The sequence below is a fragment of the Camellia sinensis genome, chromosome 15 (genome assembly GCF_055761805.1).
Source record: "Camellia sinensis isolate YWXY chromosome 15, ASM5576180v1, whole genome shotgun sequence".
Classification (NCBI taxonomy): domain Eukaryota; kingdom Viridiplantae; phylum Streptophyta; class Magnoliopsida; order Ericales; family Theaceae; genus Camellia; species Camellia sinensis.
Genome location: NC_138975.1, coordinates 6,964,329 through 6,985,350, shown reverse-complemented (window position 1 = coordinate 6,985,350; position 21,022 = coordinate 6,964,329). Strand labels below are relative to the sequence as shown.

The window sequence follows — 21,022 nt, the reverse complement described above, 5'->3', positions numbered from 1 at the left end:
GGTGATTTAATTGGCACGAACTCCGAAATCGAAAAGTTTGAACAATAACTTTGTGAAAGCCGTACCAACCTCTTTTGAAAATAAACAATATATATATATATATATTGAATCTTGGGTTTTAAAAAAACAAGTCCTAATTGTTACCAAATTGAATTAGGTCTCCACAAATATAATATATAAAAATATATTATACCTAAACCAAGCCAAATTGAAACTCTTTTAATAAATCAATTGGGTCCCACACTCCAATAAGGAGGTATACCCAACAATTCTCCCCCTACCGACTTAGGTGGAGATATCAACCAGACCCGCCAAAGTTCGACACTTCAAATGTTTGTCCCTCGACAAAGTCTTAGTCAACATATCCGAAATATTATCATCTGTGTGAACCTTTTCGAGTTGTAACAATTTCGAATCTAACACATCACAAATCCAATGGTATCTAACATCAATGTGTTTCGATCTCGAATGAAAAGTAGAATTTTTACTCAAGTGAATAGCACTTTGACTATCACAATAAAGCACATACTTTTCTTGCTTCAAACCCAACTCTTGCAAAAATTTCTTCAACCATAACTCTTCTTTGCAAGCTTCCGTAATGGCAATAAATTCAGCTTCGGTAGTTGAGAGAGCAACACATTTTTGTAATTTAGACTGCCATGCCACAGCTCCCCCTGCAAAAGTCATCAAATACCCCGAAGTAGATTTTCGAGAATCAACATCACCAGCCATGTCAGAATCTGTGAACCCATCAAGCATCGGCTTACCATCCCCAAAACACAAACATACCTTCGAAGTCCCTCGAAGATATCTTAGAATCCATTTTACCGCTGCCCAATGTTCTTTACCCGGATTAGAGAGAAAACGACTCACCACACCAACGGCGTGAGCAATATCCGGCCTTGTACAAACCATGGCGTACATCAAAGAACCAACTGCTGAAGCATAAGGAACTTTCTGCATCTCTTACTTGTCTTTCTCACTTGTAGGACATTGATTCGAACTAAGCTTGAAATGACTCGCAAGTGGACAACCAACCGGCTTTGCTTTATTCATGTTGAACCTCTCAAGAACTTTCTCAATGTAGCTTTCTTGAGACAATCAAATCAGCCCCTCTTTGCGATCATGAACAATTTTCATACCAAGAATTTGCTTTGCCGGTCCCAAATCTTTCATAGCAAAAGACTTGCTCAACTCCAATTTCAACCTGTTTATCATGGTAGAATCTTGACCCACAATTAACATGTCATCAACATAAAGCAAAAGAATAATAAATTTACCATCCGGAAAATTTTTCACAAACACACAATGGTCCGAAGTGGTTTTAGAAAAACCATTATTCATCATGAAAGAGTTAAATTTTTTGTACCATTGCCGCGGGGCTTGCTTGAGACCATACAAACTTTTCTTCAATTTGCAAACAAATTTCTCTTTTCCTTTCTCCACAAAACCTTCCGGTTGCTCCATGTAAATTTCTTCTTCAAGATCACCATGAAGAAATGCGGTCTTCACATCAAGTTGTTCAACTTCAAGGTTCATACTTGCAGTCATGCCAAGTACAACCCGAATAGAAGACATCTTTACAACAGGTGAGAAAATCTCGTCAAAGTCAATGCCTTTCTTTTGCCCAAAGCCTTTCACAACAAGACGTGCCTTGTACCTCAGATTCTTGCCATCATTCTTCAATTTGAAAACCCACTTATTTTTCAAAATTTTCCTCCCTTTAGGCAACTTCACTAAATCATAAGTCTGGTTTTCAAGCAAGGAATTCATCTCCTCGTTCATGACCTTTTTCCAATCACCTTTCTTTACATGCTCAATTGCTTCTTGGTAGCTCTCCGGCTCCCCTTGATCAGAAATCAACACAAATTCATTTGGAGGATACTTTCTTGAAGGTTGTCGGTCCCTTATAGATTTTCTTAACTCAAGTTGTGGTGGCGGTTCTTGAATTGGATGTTCTTCCTCAATTTCTGACTCAACTTCATTTTGAATAGCATCATCCTCTACATCTTCAATAGGTGGCTGCATATCTCCCCCATTTTCATCATCAACTGAAGATGAAGGAGATGGATCCATATCAATGAGATCACTAGTTTTTGGCTCCAGTTGATCACCTTTGCCAAAGTCTTCAATTGTTTGGTCTTCAAGAAACACAACATCACGGCTTCGAATAACTTTCTTGTCGACCGGATCCCACAATCTATACCCAAATTCATCACGCCCATAGCCAAGAAAAATACATTGTCTTGACTTACTATCAAGCTTGGACCTCTCATCTTTTGGAATGTGAACAAAAGCTCGGCAACCAAACACTCTCAAGTGCTCATAAGACACATCTTTGCCGGTCCAAACTCTTTCTGGAACATCACCATTCAAAGGATAGGAAGGAGACAAATTGATCACGTCAACCGCTGTCTTCAACGCCTCACCCCAAAAGGATCTTGACAATTTAGCTTGTGAAAGCAAACACCTTGTTCTTTCCACAATTGTGCGGTTCATCCTCTCGGCAACGCCATTTTGTTGAGGAGTCTTCTTAATTGTCTTTTGGTGCCGAATACCTTGGCTGCGACAATACTCATCAAATGGCCCAATGTATTCACCACCATTGTCTGATCGGATGCACTTCAATTTCTGCCCTGTTTCTCTTTCAACCATAGCCTGAAAATGCTTAAATACTTCTAGAACTTGATCTTTAGTTTTTAGTAAAAAAGCCCAAACTTTCCTTGAATAATCATCAATGAAAGTAACAAAATAAAGTGCACCACCATGTGTTCTAACTTTTAAAGGACCACAAATATCCGAATGAATCAACTCCAAAATATTTTCTTTTCTAGAAGCAACATTTTTATGAAAAGAAACTCTATGTTGTTTACCCGCCAAACAATGAACACAAGTTTTAAGATGCGTACCTTTCAAACCGGGTAGAAGCTCTTTCTTGAACAAAACTTGCAGCCCCTTTTCACTCATGTGGCCAAGCCGCTTGTCCCACAATTCGGTAGAAGTATCATCTTGAAGTGCATTGACAACACCTTTACAAATTTTTCCTTGCATCGAATAAAGTGTATGAGTCTTCTTACACTTAGCTACCACCAAGGAACCCTTTGTGAGCTTCCATATTCCATCACCAAATTTGTTGTTGTAGCCTTCATCATCTAGCTTCCCGGTAGAGATCAAATTGAGGCGAATGTCGGGAACATGCCTCACATCTTTAAGCAACAACTTGCAGCCCAAATTTGTTTCCAAGCAAACATCACCCATACCAATAATCTTGGACAAACCTTCATTACCCATTCGAACAGAACCATAATCTCCTGCAGTGTAGGTAATGAAGAAATCAACTCGAGAAGTCACATGAAAAGAAGCACCGGAATCAATCACCCAATTGCTCTCTTGGCCCACAAAATTGATACAATCATCTTCACAAACGACCATGAGATCACCATTGGTAGTAACTACCGTTGTGTCTTCTTGCTTCTTGTCCACACTTTTGTCACGCCTTTTCTCCTTATTCTTGAGCTTTCGGCATTCCCGCTTCATGTGCCCTTTCTCATGGCAATAATAGCACTCAATGTCTTTCTTTGAAAAAGAACCATCTTTTGATTTGTCACGGCTTTGATCACGACCATGAGGAGTCTTACTCCTCTCCCTTGTTTTGCTTCGGCCTCTCACAACGAATGCTTCCGAATGAGAGGAACCCGCTGATTTTCTTCTAGTTTCTTCATTCAACAAGCTACTAGTGACTTGGCCCATTGTGACAACTCCATCAGGTGCCGAATTACTAACGGTCACAACCAAAGTCTCCCAACTTTCGGGCAAAGAACTTAGTAGCATCAAAGCCTGCAACTCATCATCAAAAACAATTTTCATAGAGGCAAGTTGGTTAACAATACTCTTTATTTCATTTAGATGTTCCGGAATAGGGCTGCCCTCTTTATATTTTAAATTAACCAACTTACGAAATAGAAAAGCTTTATTTGTGGCTGATTTTCTATCATAAAGGCTCTCTAATTTTTTCCATAAATCATGTGCTGAAGTTTTAGTAGCAACATGATGAAACACACTGTCATCAATCCATTGATGGATAACTCCAACGGCTTTTCGATTAAGCCTATTCCATTCATCATCTTTCATACCCTCGGGTTTGCCACTAGCACCCTCAATGGGTCCATACAAATCTTTACAAAATAATAGGTCCTCCATTTTAGTTTTCCAAGTTACCCAATTACTTCCATTGAAGCTAGACATACGACCCACATTCCCCTCCATTGATTTACACAAATAATTAAACCCAAATAAACCGTATGCTCTGATACCAGTTGTTAGGGAAAATCGATGATTCCCCACAAGTAAATCAATCAATGGGAATAAAAATTAATGCGGAAAAATTAAATCAAAGGCAACACAAGAATTTTTACGTGGTTCCCTCAATGTGAGGTACGTCCACGGGATCGAAATCCGATTCCACTATCAACCAAATAAGTTCCAAACGATTACAAACGAGACACTAATGGTCTCACAAAACCACCCTTAGGTGAATTCCAAATAATCACAAATAAATAAAGAGGAAAGACCTCACCAAATTGATGAACCAAAATCTTCAGAACCAGAGTTTGTAGAAGATCCAAAATAACGAACCAGATCAACCCACCAAATAATAATCAAACAAATCAACCGAAACCAATCCGCTGAGTTAAACTCAAGCACTGCCGCTGTGAACCAAAAATCACCAAAGGTGATTTAATTGGCACGAACTCCGAAATCGAAAAGTTTGAACAATAACTTTGTGAAAGCCGTACCAACCTCTTTTGAAAATAAACAATATATATATATATATTGAATCTTGGGTTTTAAAAAAACAAGTCCTAATTGTTACCAAATTGAATTAGGTCTCCACAAATATAATATATAAAAATATATTATACCTAAACCAAGCCAAATTGAAACTCTTTTAATAAATCAATTGGGTCCCACACTCCAATAAGGAGGTATACCCAACATAAACTTGATTTAAAAACATGTCAAGCTTAAAGTTGTATTAAAACTTAACTCATTTACATAATGAGCCAATATTGAATAATTTTTTGGAGAAAGATTATGGTACACACTCCTCAAATGGTGTTTGTGTTATATACACCTTATAAAATGATATAATTTCATACTTTTGGAGTTATAACTATATAAAAAAAAATTATAACCAAATAACACATGAGTCGTAACTAAAATAAGATCATAATTAAAGAAAAAAATTTGTCATAATTAAATAAAAAAATGATATAACTTAGAGGTGAAAATGGTAGAAGGTGTGTATAATAAAATTTTCTAAAATTTTAAAAATATAAATCGAGTTGGAATATCTTCAATGATTTTTTTGATAGGAAAGTATGGGATCCCATAAGTAAGGACCCAGATTTTATCTATAATGAATATATGTGATGGAAATTAAGGTCTCATTTGTCAATTATATATTTTAGTCAAAAAATATTATAAATTATCATATCATTCTCTCTACTTTTTTGTACATCTTTTCATAAAAAATCAACAAATTACTAAAATAACATATTCCTAAATAAGGCCTAAATTGATAAAATATGAGATTCACGAGTTAAATGAATTTAAACCATTAATTATTATTTATGAATAAATTTTCAATAAATAATCCTAATTAATCTTGCTTGTTTCCACTTTTAAAAAAACACTTTTCAGAAAATTCTACTTTCTTATGTTCCGTATTTTTTTGTTTTTACTTAATTTTTTTTAATATTTTAAACAATTTTTTTACTTTTTAGACACACCTAACATAAATACACCTTAAAAGTAAAAAAATTGTAAAAAAAAAATTTAAAAATTCACTAAATACAAAAAATATAAAAAAAAAATACAAGAATTCAGTACATTTTTTTGTATTTTTATGTATTTATTAATTTTTTAAAATATTTTTTCACAAATTTTTTACTTTTTATATACATCTAAGTAAGGTGCATCTAAAAAAGTAAAAAAAAATGTTTAAAATTTAAAAAATATTCACTAAAAACAAAAAAACACGAAAACCAAAAAAATCAATTTTCAAAAAACTTATCCAGAAAACTCAAATCAAACACATAGATTGCTTTTTTATTTAATAGATTGGGTATGTTGGACAACTTCAGCTGTTTTGGAAACATGGCTAATTTTTTACTTGTACCCTATTTGAGATCATATAACCTCTCTACTTTGTTACATATTCTTAAAAAAATAATTTAAAAAAAAAAAAAAAAGCTTTTGACCACTTCAAAATAAACACACGATAGCTTCATCTGAACGGACTTCAACCCGATCCAACGACCAGAACTGCACCCTATATGTGATACTCTAAACGTTTAATTAAATATCACATAAATATTTATAGTTATATAATTATGATAGTATGTGATGATATATTATTCCATAAATAAATATATAAATTTAATTTGGCATTAGGTTATCAAATATGAGATTAATTAGGAATTATCATTTAGGGCCAAATTAACACAAATATAGAATTATAATACTAATTTGGCCAAATTAGAGTTAAAGATAGTAAATAAATAAATGTAAAAGTAAGAGTAAATAAATAATATTATTAATAAGCCTACTAATGAGATAAGGCCAATCAGTTACTTGCATTAATTAGTGGATTATAATCTGTCAGGAGAGATGGTTAGATGCCACCTGTACCATCTAGCTTTAGGGAGAATGAGTCACCTTGTGTAGGCATCATGAGTTTGTAGGTATATAAGAAGTTGGAGGGGAACTGCGACAAAGGTAAAGGAATGAGGGAAAATAAGAGAGTGAAATAAAGAGAGACCGAAAGGAGGAATAACAGTTTCGAAAAAATAGGAAAAATATAAAGGAAATAGTAAGACTCAATTTTAAAGTGAATTATATTATACTTTGAGTTACCATAATATATTTCACGTATGTTTTGACTTATCATAATTTATTTTATATAAGTTATATTTTATGAGTTATATTAATGCAAGTTACTTTTTATAAATTATATTAATATTTCAGTTACGTGAATTAATTTTTGAACTCTATTTGTTTAAAATGAAATCCATGGATATGTTTGCTTAAATGTTTAAAAATATTTGACTATGACCTTATAAACAATTATGTTTTGTAAGTACCACCATGGGAGTCTCATGTCCTGGGGGATTCAAATAACCACTGGCCTCTATTTGACCACTTTGTGGTCCTCTGTTTGTCATGGATCCATTGACCTCTGTTCTGACTATCACTTCTGTGACCTCTGTTTTGTTCTGTTCTGTACCGTGGTAATGGTTATTTATTTATATAATTTATGTATTTTAGTTTCTGCCATTCAAATGATTTGTTTACCAAATAGAGTTATGTAAATGTTTTGGCCTAACTAACTATCCATGGTTATTTTGTATTCCCCATACTCTTGGCATAATATTTCTCACTCTACTGTGTGCTTATAGCTGTTACTATTTCAGGTGACGAGATGTAGAGGAAACCCATAATCTCACGTAATGGAATCTGCACGAGGATTGATGTTGAACCACTATTTTGTCTTTCTTTTATTTCTTTTTTTTATATTTATGCTCCCTTTTGTTTCTACTCAGAGCCGGTCACTGAATAATAAAATAATAAAAGCGCTATAGATGTATTTTCTTTTATTAAAATAGTAAAATTGAGTAATTTCCTGTTTAATTATTTTTATTTTCGTTTGCGCAATTCAATTTGCTACAAATAGAATAAGTTAGTAAGTTACAATTCCAAGCCTAAGCCCTTGGGGTTGGGTCATGACACTATAAAACCCAAGTACTGTCAGCCATCAACATTCGAACACTAGTCTTAGGTCTCTTCCCCAGCCAATTTCCTTGACTATGGCATTCTCAAAACTCTAGTCCCACTGTAGGGTGCGTTTTTTTCATTATTCTCATTATATGATAAAACGGTTTTATCAATGCTATTTTTTATCAATAAAAAAAAAATTAAAAAATTCCCTACACAAAATCGGCTTTGCAAAAGTCATTTTTACGTAATGTGTAATTAATTATAAGTTAATTAAAAACAATATTGGTAAAACCATTTTTTAGTAAATATATTTTTTCCCCGACTTGTATTTTGAACATAAAGATTGTTTGTCAAAAATAATTTTATTACATTAAACAGTTTTACAAAAGTTGTTTCATAATACGGTTTTAACAAAGCCATTTTATAGTACGACTTTTCTAAAACCGTTTTCAGTTAACTTTTTTTTGGCTTAAAACTAATCTGGTCCAACAATTCGAAACACACACACACTCTCTGTAGTTCAACATTCTCGAATAGCACCGCGAATGAGGCCAAGAAGAGAGAGACACGAAGAGTATCGAGGAAGAGGCCAAGAAGACGAAGGCCACCGCGAGAGCTGTAGCAAGAACAAATAAGACAAAAACCTGAAAACATTCTCGCACCTCTCCCTTCCATCATCCAAGAAAGCTTGCCACATATTAAATTAGGCGTAAAGTTACATACTGTACTGTATACGCCATAATTTCTCATTTCACCTTCGTGTAGCATTGGGTTCTAAAGCTACTTCATACATCATAATTCCATTCGTATATGACATTATAAGTAATAGGGCTTTTGTCATGACCCGCTCCTTATACCCAAAGGTTAAGCATCGTGATGGCCAATAACTGGAGTTACCTACGGCCAAATCTTAAACGAATCAATAAACGCAAGCGGAAGTAATATTTAAATGAGGGTACCAAAATAATCATTGGAGTTTCTATTTTTATTACAAAATTTACTGACAAAAAAGGCCGATATTTACATATAAAAATATATCATAAAGAAATACTGTGTGTCTATTCCGCAACCCGACTTTCCAAAAAGCTATTTCTGAAGTGCATTGATTCCTGAAAATTGGTAAACAACTATAAGCACACGACAGAGTAAGAAATATTATACCAAGAGTATAAGGGTACGAAATAACCATGGATAGTTAATTAGGCCAAAACATTTATATAAATAAATCCTTTGAGTAACAAAAATCATTTGAATAGCATAACTAAAATACATAGATTATGTAAATAAATAGTCATAACCACGGTACAGAACAGAACAGAGGTCACAGAAGTGACAGTCAAGACAGAGGTACGGATTCAAGAGGCAGCTCGTACGAATTCTAGAGGTGGCTCCCATAGTAGTGTAGCACTTAGTTCTGCACAGCACTTTGATCCGCACAGAATAGAGGTACGGATTCAAGAGGTGGCTCGTACGGATTCTAGAGGTGACTCCCACAATAGTGTAGCACTTAGTGCCGCACAGCACTTTGGTCCGCACAAAACAGAGGTCAGTGGATCTATGACAAATAGAGGACCACAAAGTGGTCAAACAGAGGCCAATAGTTATTTAAGTCCCCCAAGGCATGAGACTCCCGTGGTGGTACTTACAAAACATAATTGTTTATAAGGTCATAATCAAATATTCTTTAAAATATAAACAGACATATGTATGAGTTTCCTTTTAAGCAAATAGGATTCAGAATATAAACCACGTAACTAAAACCTTTATAAAACATAACTTTTATTAAAAACATAACTTGTATAAAACAAATTTTGATAAGTTAAAATATACATAAAATATATTTTAGTAACTCAAGATATAATATAACTCACCTTATCTTTAATACCTTAATCTTTCTTTCCACTATGAAGGACCTTTCAGTTTCTACTTATTTGTTTCCATTCTTTCCTTTCCTTCCTTCTTTTTTCTTTTCTTCTTTCGTTCCCCTTCTCCAGATTGATCGCTCTCCCTATTTATAGGGAGCCGACGCCGCTCATCGGCCAACACATGGTCCGACGCGTGTCTCACTTCAGACTCGTTTAATAATTATATATAAATTCAATCTTATCCTAAATAAATATTTAAGATAATTATTCTTTAACTCAATATTTTAATATAATTATATAAATAATTTAATTATTAATTAAATTACACTATATCTTATATTAACAAAAAATAAATGATTTATTTTAGTACCACACCCATTATTATTATTATTTATATTATCTATATTATTATTATTTATATTTTGACCCTAAACTTTTAATAATTATATTATTTTACAAAATTACACATAGTAATATATAATAAATTATATATTTTTCGAACTGAGATTAAATAATATTAATATAAATTCTACAGAATAATTAAAAATCTGAGTTGTTATAGATTTCGTACAGCAAAATTAAATAACCAAATGTGTCATACTATAAGAACCTAATTTTACAAGCCCTAATTTGTCATACTATAAGAACCTAACAACTTCCAACAACAAAATCCTAAATTATTCAGAAGTTCAAATTGTAAACTAGGATGGCCACAATTGTTCACTATCAAACAATAGTATCAAATATTTAAAAACCAATAACAATAAGTTTTTCCATGAAGAATAAAATTTATTTTCCCTTTGGAAAACATAAGCACGACAAATTTAATTTCACTTTTTACCTTCAAAATAATGAAAATGGAAATAAAATCATTTGAAAATAAAATAAAATGCTGCCCACATTTTAAATAAAATACAAAATATTTCCAAATATAAAACCTGCACAATTCAAATAAATAACCTGTACATTTTAAATAATGCCCACATTTCAAATAAAAAAATTTGTAAAATTATTTGTAAACAAAAAACCTATACATGTTTCACAAGAGATTATAATCAAAATAGAAAAAATTTCATTTCGACATACAATAAGAAGTAATTAGAACCATTTAAAATAAAATACAACAGATGATCAAATAATTTGTTAAATTTTGTGGCCAGAAAATGTTGTTCAACATTGAACAAACTAGATCTTAGTTACAAAACATGTCTTATGAATTACAACATTTGTACCTTTTCAAAACCCTAGCTTCAACAATCCTTAATTTATAAATTGAAAATTCGAAATCTGAAATGAAAGCCTTCATTTATGCAATACAAACCTGAATGTGGATGTTTGTTGAAGGTCTTCCCAATTTTGCCAATGGTGTCGCGTTGCTTGTTTTTCGTCGATCTTCCTTGTGAGTTATACTCAATGACAATGTCTATTGTGTTGCTCAGTGTCAACACAAATCACTTGGGTCTCACTTTAACCCGACAACAAAAGTAAATTGAAATACAAAATGTTGCCCATAAAATGGCTTCTGTAAAGTCGTATTATAAAACGGCTTTTGTAAAACCGTTTTATGTAATAAATTTATTTTTGGCAAACAATATTTATGCTGGCAATACAAGTTGGAATTTTTTTTTTTACTAAAAAATAGTTTTATCAAAATTGTTTTTAATTAACTAAGAATTAATTACACGTTAACTAAAAAGGGCTTTTGCAAAATCGATTTTCTGTAGGAACATTTTACTATTTTTTTATTGACAAAAAACGGCATTGATAAAATCGTTTTCTAAAAAAGGACATTGTAAAACTGTTTCACCCTATAATGGGAGTAAAGAAAAACAAAAGCACACCCTAGAGTAGAATGGGACTAAAGTTTTGAGAATGGCATATGGGTATTGTGAGAAGTTGATTAAAAATTGGTTTTTTAACTTTTTAAATTTTTTTTTATAGTTTTTTGTGTAAAAAAATTACTTTTTTGTGATTTTTTTTTTAACGTAAAAAAGTTAAAAAGTTTAAAAAAAGATAAATTACAATGACACCTCTTGAAATTTATGTTTATTAGAGTTTACCTTTTTACATTTAGAAAATTACACTGACCTCCCGTTAATTTAATTTTATGTATGATTATCATTACGGTAAGAGGAGAATTGTTATAAAACTTTAAACCTTAACAGACGATCTGTAATGAAACTTTAAACCTCAGAGAAGGAGATATAATTTCTAAAAGATGAGAAAATTGTAATAAATATAAACTTCAAGGTACGTGTCAATGTAATTTTTCAAAAAAAAAAAAAACTAATTTGTTTTTTTAACACACCCCATAGTCGGGGAAATCGGCCCTCTTCCCCTGCCCGGGTAAGTCAGACGTTGTCAGCCTCAAAGAGACGCACTTTTAGAGTACAGAGAGAGAGAGAGAGGAGTAATGGCAGAGATGAAGATGGTGCACTCCCCCATCGTTACATACTCAATGATCTGCCTTCTCACTCTGTGCCCTCCGTTTCTGTGCCCTCCGTTTGTTATTCTCTTGTAAGTCCTTGTAATTCTCTCATAACATCAATCCATTCTTTGATTGCACTTGATTTCGTCTACAATTTTATTCAATTTTCAACCTCGACAATTCTAAGATCTTCAGATTTCTACTACTGTCATTAAATTTCACGATCCCTATATTTTGAACAGCCTTTTTTTGGGTGAATAACTTTGAACAGCCTTGCTTTGCACTCTGTCTGGTTCTTGAGAATGCTGAATGGAAAGAAAAGTAAAAATTCCACTTTGTGAATTTCATCCGCTATTTTGACTTTATGCTAATATGGTCCCAACAAAAACAAAACCAAAAAAAAAAAAAAGTAAAAAAATATACAATGTATTCATCCACTTAGATGATTGAAATTTCTGTAGTATAAATCTGTGATGCAAATTGGGTGATTGTTTGTCTCAAACATGCTGCTTTGAATTCATAATAATTGAATGATTACATTCGTCTCCAGCGCGTAGCCATGATCACAATAACCAAGTCAAAGTCGAAATAAGATCAGTTTGTTCAAATCTTTGAAAGCCCTTCGAGTTTGCTAGTTTAATTTATTATTTTTTAGGGATGAGAATCTATTTTTCTTCAAGGAGGTCCCCCCACCAATAAGCACAGAGAAATAATCAAATTTTAGCTCCTCTATTGATTTTTTGAACTCATTGCACTTTTTATGAAGATAAAATTAAAATCAGAATTTATTACTTCATACAGATGGTATACAATGGTGCACGCTGATGGGTCTATATCTCAGGCTCTGGGTTACCAAAGGTAGCATGGGCTGCCGGGATTTATTAATATTTGGCCAAAACCCACTGCTATTGCATGGAAAATGATTTCATGTTATGTGGCATTTGAGGCTGTACTCCAACTGTTTCTACCTGGAAAAAGGGTTGAAGGGCCAATATCTCCTGCTGGAAACAGGCCTGTTTATAAGGTACCAGATATCTGGTATTATCTCATTGATATTTCCTTGTCATTTTCTGCATCTTGCCTACATATAAATGTAGATTTGACTTATTTAATGGTGTTTAAATTATTTGGAGTTTTTATAGCATCAAAAAAAGTGAGCAAGTGTTGTTGGCTGTTTGTTCAATAGTTATCTTTTAAGTGTTGTCGTATTGCCGAAATCATAGCCTTGATCTTCTGCTTATTGCAGGCGAATGGTGTGGCGGCATATGCAGTGACATTGATTACTTATCTCAGCCTTTGGTGGTTAGGGCTTTCTTATTCTTAGCGAGGCATTCATGCACGTCATGTGCGAATGTAATGTGGAGTGTTAAGTCTCTTTGCTATTAGAGGCTCATAGTTTTTGATAACCTTTTTTCTATGTGCTGCTGTTTGCAGTTGTATTTGACAGAATTATAGAGATAGTGCTGTGCTGCAAACTCTAGTGAACAAATTGAAGATAGAAAGGATTGAAAAGGAAAATTAGATTTTTCATTCTTGTATCTTTCATTGGAAATGTCAGAAGTATGGTTATCTAAATAAGGAAGCAAAGGTTCAAAAGAATATGCCTCTTTAGATATGTCATGTTTCTTTCTTTCTCTGAAAATGTCAGTTGAACTATGGTGATTTGGCCTTCACTTCTTGTGTCTTTATCCAAGGAGCTCTTCCTGATCAGATGAGGGGACTAATCACTGAAATTATGTCATAATTTTGGTCTTACCAGCTCTGGTACTTGAGAAATTGGCTTCTTTGTTTTCCTCTCTTACCTTCAAGAAACAGTGATGCTGTGTGGTTCTTTCAGTATTTGAATTTTGTTCAATATGCTTCATAATTTCTTCTATACTGCTGTATTTACTCTATCTTCCTAGTGATTACCCTTCGAAACTAATTTCCTGGGGCCAAAGTATGTATATCCAGATGTCGATGAACTTTGCAGATACTTTTTTAGCAGTGTTGTTAGGGTTGAATAACCTTCTGTTTTGGTTTTCGTTCCAATTTCACATTTTCTGGACCCTACATTCTTGAGAAAACAACATGTGTTTATCTGAATTTTAATTTCAATGGACCAAGTGGCTTTTATAATCCACTGTGTTGATATCCCTTCTTTGTGTTCATTCTTCAGGTTTGGGGTTTTTAACCCTACAATTGTCTATGACCACTTGGGAGAAATATTTTCAGCACTCATTTTTGGAAGCTTCATCTTCTGTATTTTCTTTTACATAAAAGTAAGTATTTTTTATTGGGTTAACCATCAAGTGTTTTCTTATACATGCAACATCTCTCTATATTTCTGATGCTCATGTTTTGTGCATACTAGGGTCATGTTGCACCATCTTCCTCTGATTCTGGTTCGTGTGGAAACATCATAATTGATTTCTATTGGGTGAGCATCTTAAGCTTCTATGATGTTTATTCAATGTCATCTAATTGTTGATTCATTTATTTCCTTATTCATGTGTATTTTTTTTCGTTATACCTTGATGATCAATGATATTAGAGGTGAAAAATGGGAAGAAGAACTATACACAGTTTGCAAATTCCCAGTCAAAATGCAAAATTGTAATTTGAAAGTTTTGCAAATGCATAACTTTACTACCATAAATTGTAAGAATGATACCCTGACCAAAGATTTAGATACATGCTGAAAAGGTTTCCACAACTATGGCAAAGTTTAGGTGTGTACCCAATCTTTCCCTTCCCAAACACATATTAATGTGTACTATTTGGGCATTGTTTTTAAGGTTTCTTGTGTTTGTAAGTCATTTGAAATTTTTAGAAACTTCTGTTTAGTTTTTATATGTATAGTCTGAAAACTCTGAATAGCCTCAAGAATTTTAAATTGGTGTTTCCAAACCATTCCCTAAGCAAAGGACACTTTTCCAATGTGATATCTGTAGGTTAAATATTTTTTATTTTTATTAATTTCTTGCACTCGAACTAGTAATATATTTTATACAAAATATTTTGGGTCAATACCAGTCCATAACATTATATTTTATACTCGTCATCATATTTCATCTCCTTTTGTTGTTAGCAAAGTGACACACATATTCTGCCACGTTCAGACTAGTTTTTTTTTTTCCTCAAGGAAACACTGTGGCTATCAGCAGAACCTCATTGGGCCCATTTTGTGCTTTTCACACAAAGTGCTACCCCATAAATGTAACGATGGGTATATGCATGTTCGTGACTCGTTTGAATTATAGGCTGCTGCAGAATATGCATGTCTCTTACTTTTTTCTACATAAGTTACTTTTTTTCTGCTGAATCCCTGCTAAAGCATTAGCATTTGTGCCAACTGCCTACCCCTCATCTCTTGAAATGTGGGGACTAGGTTATTGGTAAAGTAGTCTAGATGCATATTGCTGTGATGATAGTATGTGATTGGACAATGTATTATCTGAAGGGAAACTTTTACTTGGTATTGACATGCTCTTGATTCTGATGTTTTGTTATGGTTGTCATACTTGCAGGGTATGGAACTGTATCCTCGGATTGGCAAGAAATTCGATATAAAGGTTTTCACAAACTGCAGATTTGGGATGATGTCCTGAGCAGTTCTTGCCATCACCTATTGCATTAAGCAGGTAGATACTCCAACATATCCCTTGACGTCATTCACTGGTTGGTCTACATCCCATGTCATTTCATGCCAAAGGGATGCTAGGTGGTGGTCTCTTTGCTTGATTGGGCAACCAAGAAATCTCAAAAATCATCCGTGCCCTCTCTCATTAATGACTAGGATATCCCAATAGGTTTCAGCCAGCAGTCAGTGGTAATATGCAAATTGGACATAGAAAAGGTTTATGATCATTTGAACTAGGATTTTTTTTATTTATTATATTTGTGGGGTAGGTGGGATTTAGTGATAGATGGAGCAATGGATCTAGTTTTGTATTTCCACAGTATGTCTCAATTTTGGTGAATCTCTAGTCAGCAAGTTTCCTTCAAACCTCGAGGCGACTGAGGCAAGGTGACCCATTATCACCTCTGCTTTTCATTTCAGTCATGGAGGCATCAAGTCATATGATTGAAATGACAAATCAAGGTGGGTTCACGAAAGGCTTTCAGTAGGGATGATAGATGGGTCCCCAATGGTAGTTTCCCACCTGATATACATGGACGACAATGTGATTTGGTTATCGACGATGTGTCCTTTTATGTTTTGACGATGTATTGGGTTTGAATGTTAATTTGGCTAAATCAGAGTTGATTCTTGTTGGAGAAGTTCCAGATATTGGTGGGTCGGTCTCCATTCTTGGGCTTAGAGTGGGTGCTCTTCAAGACACATATGTTCAGGATGGGGTTATGGAGAGGTTCCAAGGGATGTTGGCAGGATGGAATAAGCAGTACCCATCAAATGGAGGTTGACTTACTGTAATTAAAAACACATTGTGGACCTTATCCACCTAGTTCATGTCCTTGTGCACAATCCCACTTCATTAGCTAGGAGAGGTTTAAAGTTGTAGAGAGATTTTTTAAGCAAAGGTATAGGGAAGAGTTTAAATATCATCTTGTGGATTTGAATATTGTTTTTACTTCTTTGAGAGAGGGTGGATTGGGAATTAGGAGGTTGGGAGTTTTTAATGAATCTCTTTTGGGCAAGTGGCTTTAGAAAACATGAGGGATAAATAGTGGAGGAGAGTGGTGATGGCCAAATATTGCGGTTCATGCGGTGACTGGACCTCTTTGGAGGTGACTATATCATATGGGTGGGGGCTTTGGAAAGGTATTCATCAAGTTTGGAATGATTTCATGGGATCCACTCATTTCAATTTTCAAGGTGAGAAGGGGAGACAGTGAAGTTTTGGCAGCATAGGTGGTGTGGAGAGGGCCTGGCCTTCTATTTTTCACCTTGTGTAAGATTTAGTATGAATTGATTGACCAATCTACTCAACTTGTTTTACGGGCTGAAGGGTATTGGAGAGAGCCAAGATTCTGTGTTGGTCAGTATATCTAAGAAAGGAAGGTTTGAGATGAATTCTTTCTATAAGGCTTTGATGAGAGATAGGAGGATGACTTTCCCTCAGACAGCAATTTCGACTGGCATTCTATGCATATACATCAATTATGACTGTAGCAGGCAAAGGCAAGAATTTCGTAGAACAAATGGCAAGTGCTTGGTTTGGGGGAAAAGCTTCATCAAAGGTATTTGCTTGCATGGTTACAAAAGGCTTTAGTTTGCCTTTAATATCCAATCTTATTTCTTCCTTTTATTGGTTGACCTCCAAACTTGTCTAACTGGCTTTTTTGTAGCTGCTAAATTTTCCTTTGAAGGTTAAGAATTAATCCGGTTTGCTGTTTATACAGATTGCGGCCTCATACACGGCTAAGGGTGAGACAAAAACCAGTCTTCTCCTGACCTCAGGATGGTGAGCTTTCATGTTTATATTGCAGTATGGAAACTGTACCTCAGATTGTTACTAAATTAGTTGCTTTCATGTTTATATTGCAGTATGGAAACTATATCATTTGCATGTAACTCACTCTGACTTATCTCATTATTAACAATAAATTTTTTGTCAATATTATTCAACGTTTGGTTTCATGATATAAAAAAAAATTAAATTAAATTAAAAACATTATGAGTCCAACTATTATTATTTTTTGCTTTTAAATAATTAACATTTCCCTAAGAATAAAATCATCTTCTTTTTTTTTCCATTTATTTAAAAATAATGTTATATGCACTAATTGATATACCAATTAGTGTAATAACCGATGATATGATATAATTTTAGAGATTTTTGATATTTGTAATTTGTATAATGGGTAGAGTCAATTTTAATAGCATAAGGTATGTTAGTACACTAATTGAAATACCAATTGATGCATGTAGGACCACCTTTTATTTAAATATGAAATCATAATCTGAAATGACATTAATTTATTTCAATTAAGCGCAGGATTACACAACTCCTCCTTTATCTGAACATGAGTAGATCATTCTAGAATCCAGATTGTCTGTCTACATTCGTCAGTCTCTTCTCTCGGTTGGTTTTTGGATCTTGCTCTACACCACCGCCCATCCCAATGTCGGCCGCTTCCAAACCTCCGCCGCCTACGGTTGCTGTAACTGATATCTCCCTCTAGGGTACTTTTTCTCTCTCATCCCTGTTTTTTATTTTTATTTCGTGGCATTCTATATCTTTGTTGTTTCTAATTAGGGTTCATGACGATGATGATGCTGCTTTGAGAAAATAGGTTTCTTGATATTTTGTATTCTAAAATTTTGTCATTGGGTGTTGTTTGATTTTAGTTAGACTTAAACCAAATCAAATCAACCCAACCTGCCAATCCGTTAATTCGAAAATTCTAGAATACTAGCTGATTTTGGTGGCTGCTAGAAAATTTTCAACTCTGCCAATTTTTTCCCTCAGCCCTACCTCTGTCCACACTCTTACTTGTAAGTTGCAGCAAAATTTTGATTGTGTTTTTTTAATAATGTGTATTTGAATTAAAATAAAAATAAGAGGGGAAAAGCTTCTTGTTGTTGCACATGATTAGGTTGATATTAAAGACCAAACATATGGAATAATGAATTATGAAATAGTTCAAGTGTGAAGAACAATTAAATTTAACTTGTATGAATCAAACAAGGGAGATTGGGAAGCTGTTTTAGGTTTAGGTGTTGATGCAAAGCATTCCAAGTCAAAGGAGGGGGGAGTTTGGGGGAAGGAGAGGGAACTAAACAGGTTCAAATGCACAATCAGTATGAACGCGGGAAAAGTGAGTGAGGGTTTAGCAGGGCATTGTGATACGATGTGGATGTGTGTGAGAGATGAGAACACTTGACTTATGGTGGTTGATTCTTATTAACTATGTACAACTGTTGTTTTACGCCGCCATTGCTTTGCTTTGCTATTCATTTCTTTTGCATCCTTTACACCACCAATATACCAATATGCAAGCCCTAAATTTTGTTTTTAATTAATCTTATCAACAGGGAATATGTCTGCTTGTGAGAATGTTGTTGGTGGGAAGCTGATGCTGAAAGGAAAGGCCCTGGATGTCAAGGCTGGAGGGGTGAAGAAGAAAAAGAAACAGAAGAAGCATTACGATGAAATTTCTCAAGTCAATGAAAATGAGCTTTCAGCAGGTAGGTTGGTTGTTTCTAGGAAAGTACGTACCTTGCGTAGTTGAGTGTTCATTGTTTATACTTGCATGGATACCTACATATATATCACATACATGGAATGGATTCTGATTGCATTGCCCATCCTTCCATTTCCTATTTTGATAAAGTGGTTTTTTACTCGCTCTCATCCCATTTTGGTTGGAAGTAAGTCATCTTAGTTTGCTAACCTGTTGTGTAGGTTTTAACTGGTTGTTTCAAATTTGGTAGGTCATAAAAACATTTAACTTCTTGTGGGAATTAACATCATTCTGCAAGGATCTGGATATTTAAATTTATTCATTTAATTGTACTCGTTTGTATCGAATGAAATCAATTGTTCAGCTTCGGATGCAAGCTATACTAAGACAGTTTTGTCAAATAAATATAGAGGAGTCCATGAGTCTTTGTTTAATCTTCATGCTATACTTTCTGATCCATTTTGGTAAATTATGCGCACCAAGTAAAAATGTAAAATTCCCCGAATCAAGGTAAAATTTCGTAGGACAATTTTATTGAATTAAATAACACACTTTGAATTTACAATTGCAAAAAAATGGTTTCTTTGTTTTCTATCTGTGGACTTTCTTAAAACCGTTCATCCCAAATTTCCTATGGGATGATGATGTGAACAGCTTAACTAGCCAATTCTACCTGGCTGTCAAACTGTGTTGAGGGTGGAAAGCAGTAGATGTGTGACGAAGCAAATTAGTCTTTGTGCTGTGCATTGGGGAAATGTAGAGTGGCAGACCTTTTTTCTTGCGCCTATTCTATTTCAAATAGACCTTGATTATTTTAGTACCCTTTTGACACGTTTAATTTCCGGATAAGATATGATTATCTTTAGAATACGTGGTGTGATAATGGACCACACAGAATAAGGGAGGATTGTGAAAGATAATGTATATTGTTTTATTTTATGTTTGAGAGGGATGGAATTGGATAACATTATGCCTTATTTTTTTCTTTACATTTTTTGTGTTATCCTTCTCTGTCCTATCTTCTCGTAGAATCGAGTTATCTCAATGTAATGGGATGAAGTGTCCAATGACACCCTATTCCATTGTCAAATTGTGTTACCAAATGTGAGATAAACTAGGTACCATGGATAACTAATCCCAATCCAAACGTGTCCTTTAATGTTACTGTCATACATGGTGCAGGAGGAAATACAGGAATGGCAACAGATCTGAACCAGGATGATGTAAATGATGCCAACAAATCTGCTGGGGAAGGAAATTCTGCTTCTTATGATGAGCATCTGACGCCAGCAGAGAGGTGCTACATGGAGCAAAAGGAACAAATCGATGTGCATAGGCTGGCCAAGATATCTAATAAATCACATCGTGACCGGATTCAGGATTTCAACTGGTATCTTGCAAACATGAGTGAGCATTATGATATTCCTAAAGTTGGCCCTGGCTGATTCAACTTTATTGTTACAAGTCTGAAGGACAGAAGATGCCACCTTTTCACTTGTAATTTGACCAGACTGATTTGGCTTCTATCAGCATCTTCACATCCTTCTGATGGGTGGCTTGTTCTTTATTTTGTTGATGTTCTATCTTTGTTTGCTTGTTTTTGAATCATTTTAAACCTTTTTTTAAAGAGTACTTGCACTAGATATGGTACTTTCTTAAGCTTGGGTAATGTTCTTGTTTTTTCTCTACCGCTGTGTTTGGTTTTTTCTGTTTGATTTATTATATGTGTGTGTGTATATAAATTCATTACAAATAAAATCATCATTTAGATAAGACATGATTATCGTATTTCACTTCATTCCACATTAGTGAATCAAAC

The 21,022-nt window shown here is 34.1% G+C and overlaps 1 protein-coding gene across 33 annotated transcripts; it reads left to right on the top strand.

Annotated features, from left to right (window-relative positions):
- Window positions 1–11,961: 11,961 nt before the first annotated feature.
- On the top strand, window positions 11,962–20,891 carry LOC114274356 (7-dehydrocholesterol reductase-like). 33 transcript variants are annotated; one of them, XM_082910297.1, is made up of 10 exons: window positions 11,962–12,161; window positions 12,874–13,096; window positions 13,319–13,425; window positions 14,231–14,333; window positions 14,426–14,491; window positions 15,582–15,695; window positions 17,419–17,480; window positions 18,061–18,202; window positions 19,055–19,207; window positions 20,386–20,891. In XM_082910297.1, exons 9-10 carry the CDS (start codon window positions 19,060–19,062, stop codon window positions 20,646–20,648), a joined length of 411 nt encoding a protein of 136 aa, XP_082766423.1. In that variant the 5' UTR covers window positions 11,962–12,161; window positions 12,874–13,096; window positions 13,319–13,425; window positions 14,231–14,333; window positions 14,426–14,491; window positions 15,582–15,695; window positions 17,419–17,480; window positions 18,061–18,202; window positions 19,055–19,059; the 3' UTR covers window positions 20,649–20,891. The 33 variants fall into 33 exon arrangements, with proteins under 33 accessions (XP_082766423.1, XP_082766410.1, XP_082766421.1 ...); XM_082910284.1 differs by having other exon boundaries at window positions 18,015–18,202; XM_082910295.1 differs by having other exon boundaries at window positions 18,010–18,202.
- Window positions 20,892–21,022: the final 131 nt, after the last annotated feature.

Bases quoted from the DNA above. Each gene is read 5' to 3' on its own strand.
- LOC114274356 (XM_082910302.1), top strand. From the start codon at position 19,060: ATGTCTGCTTGTGAGAATGTTGTTGGTGGGAAGCTGATGCTGAAAGGA. The intron at 19,208-20,385 runs GTAGGTTGGTTG...TACATGGTGCAG, and splicing joins TGAAAATGAGCTTTCAGCAG to GAGGAAATACAGGAATGGCA.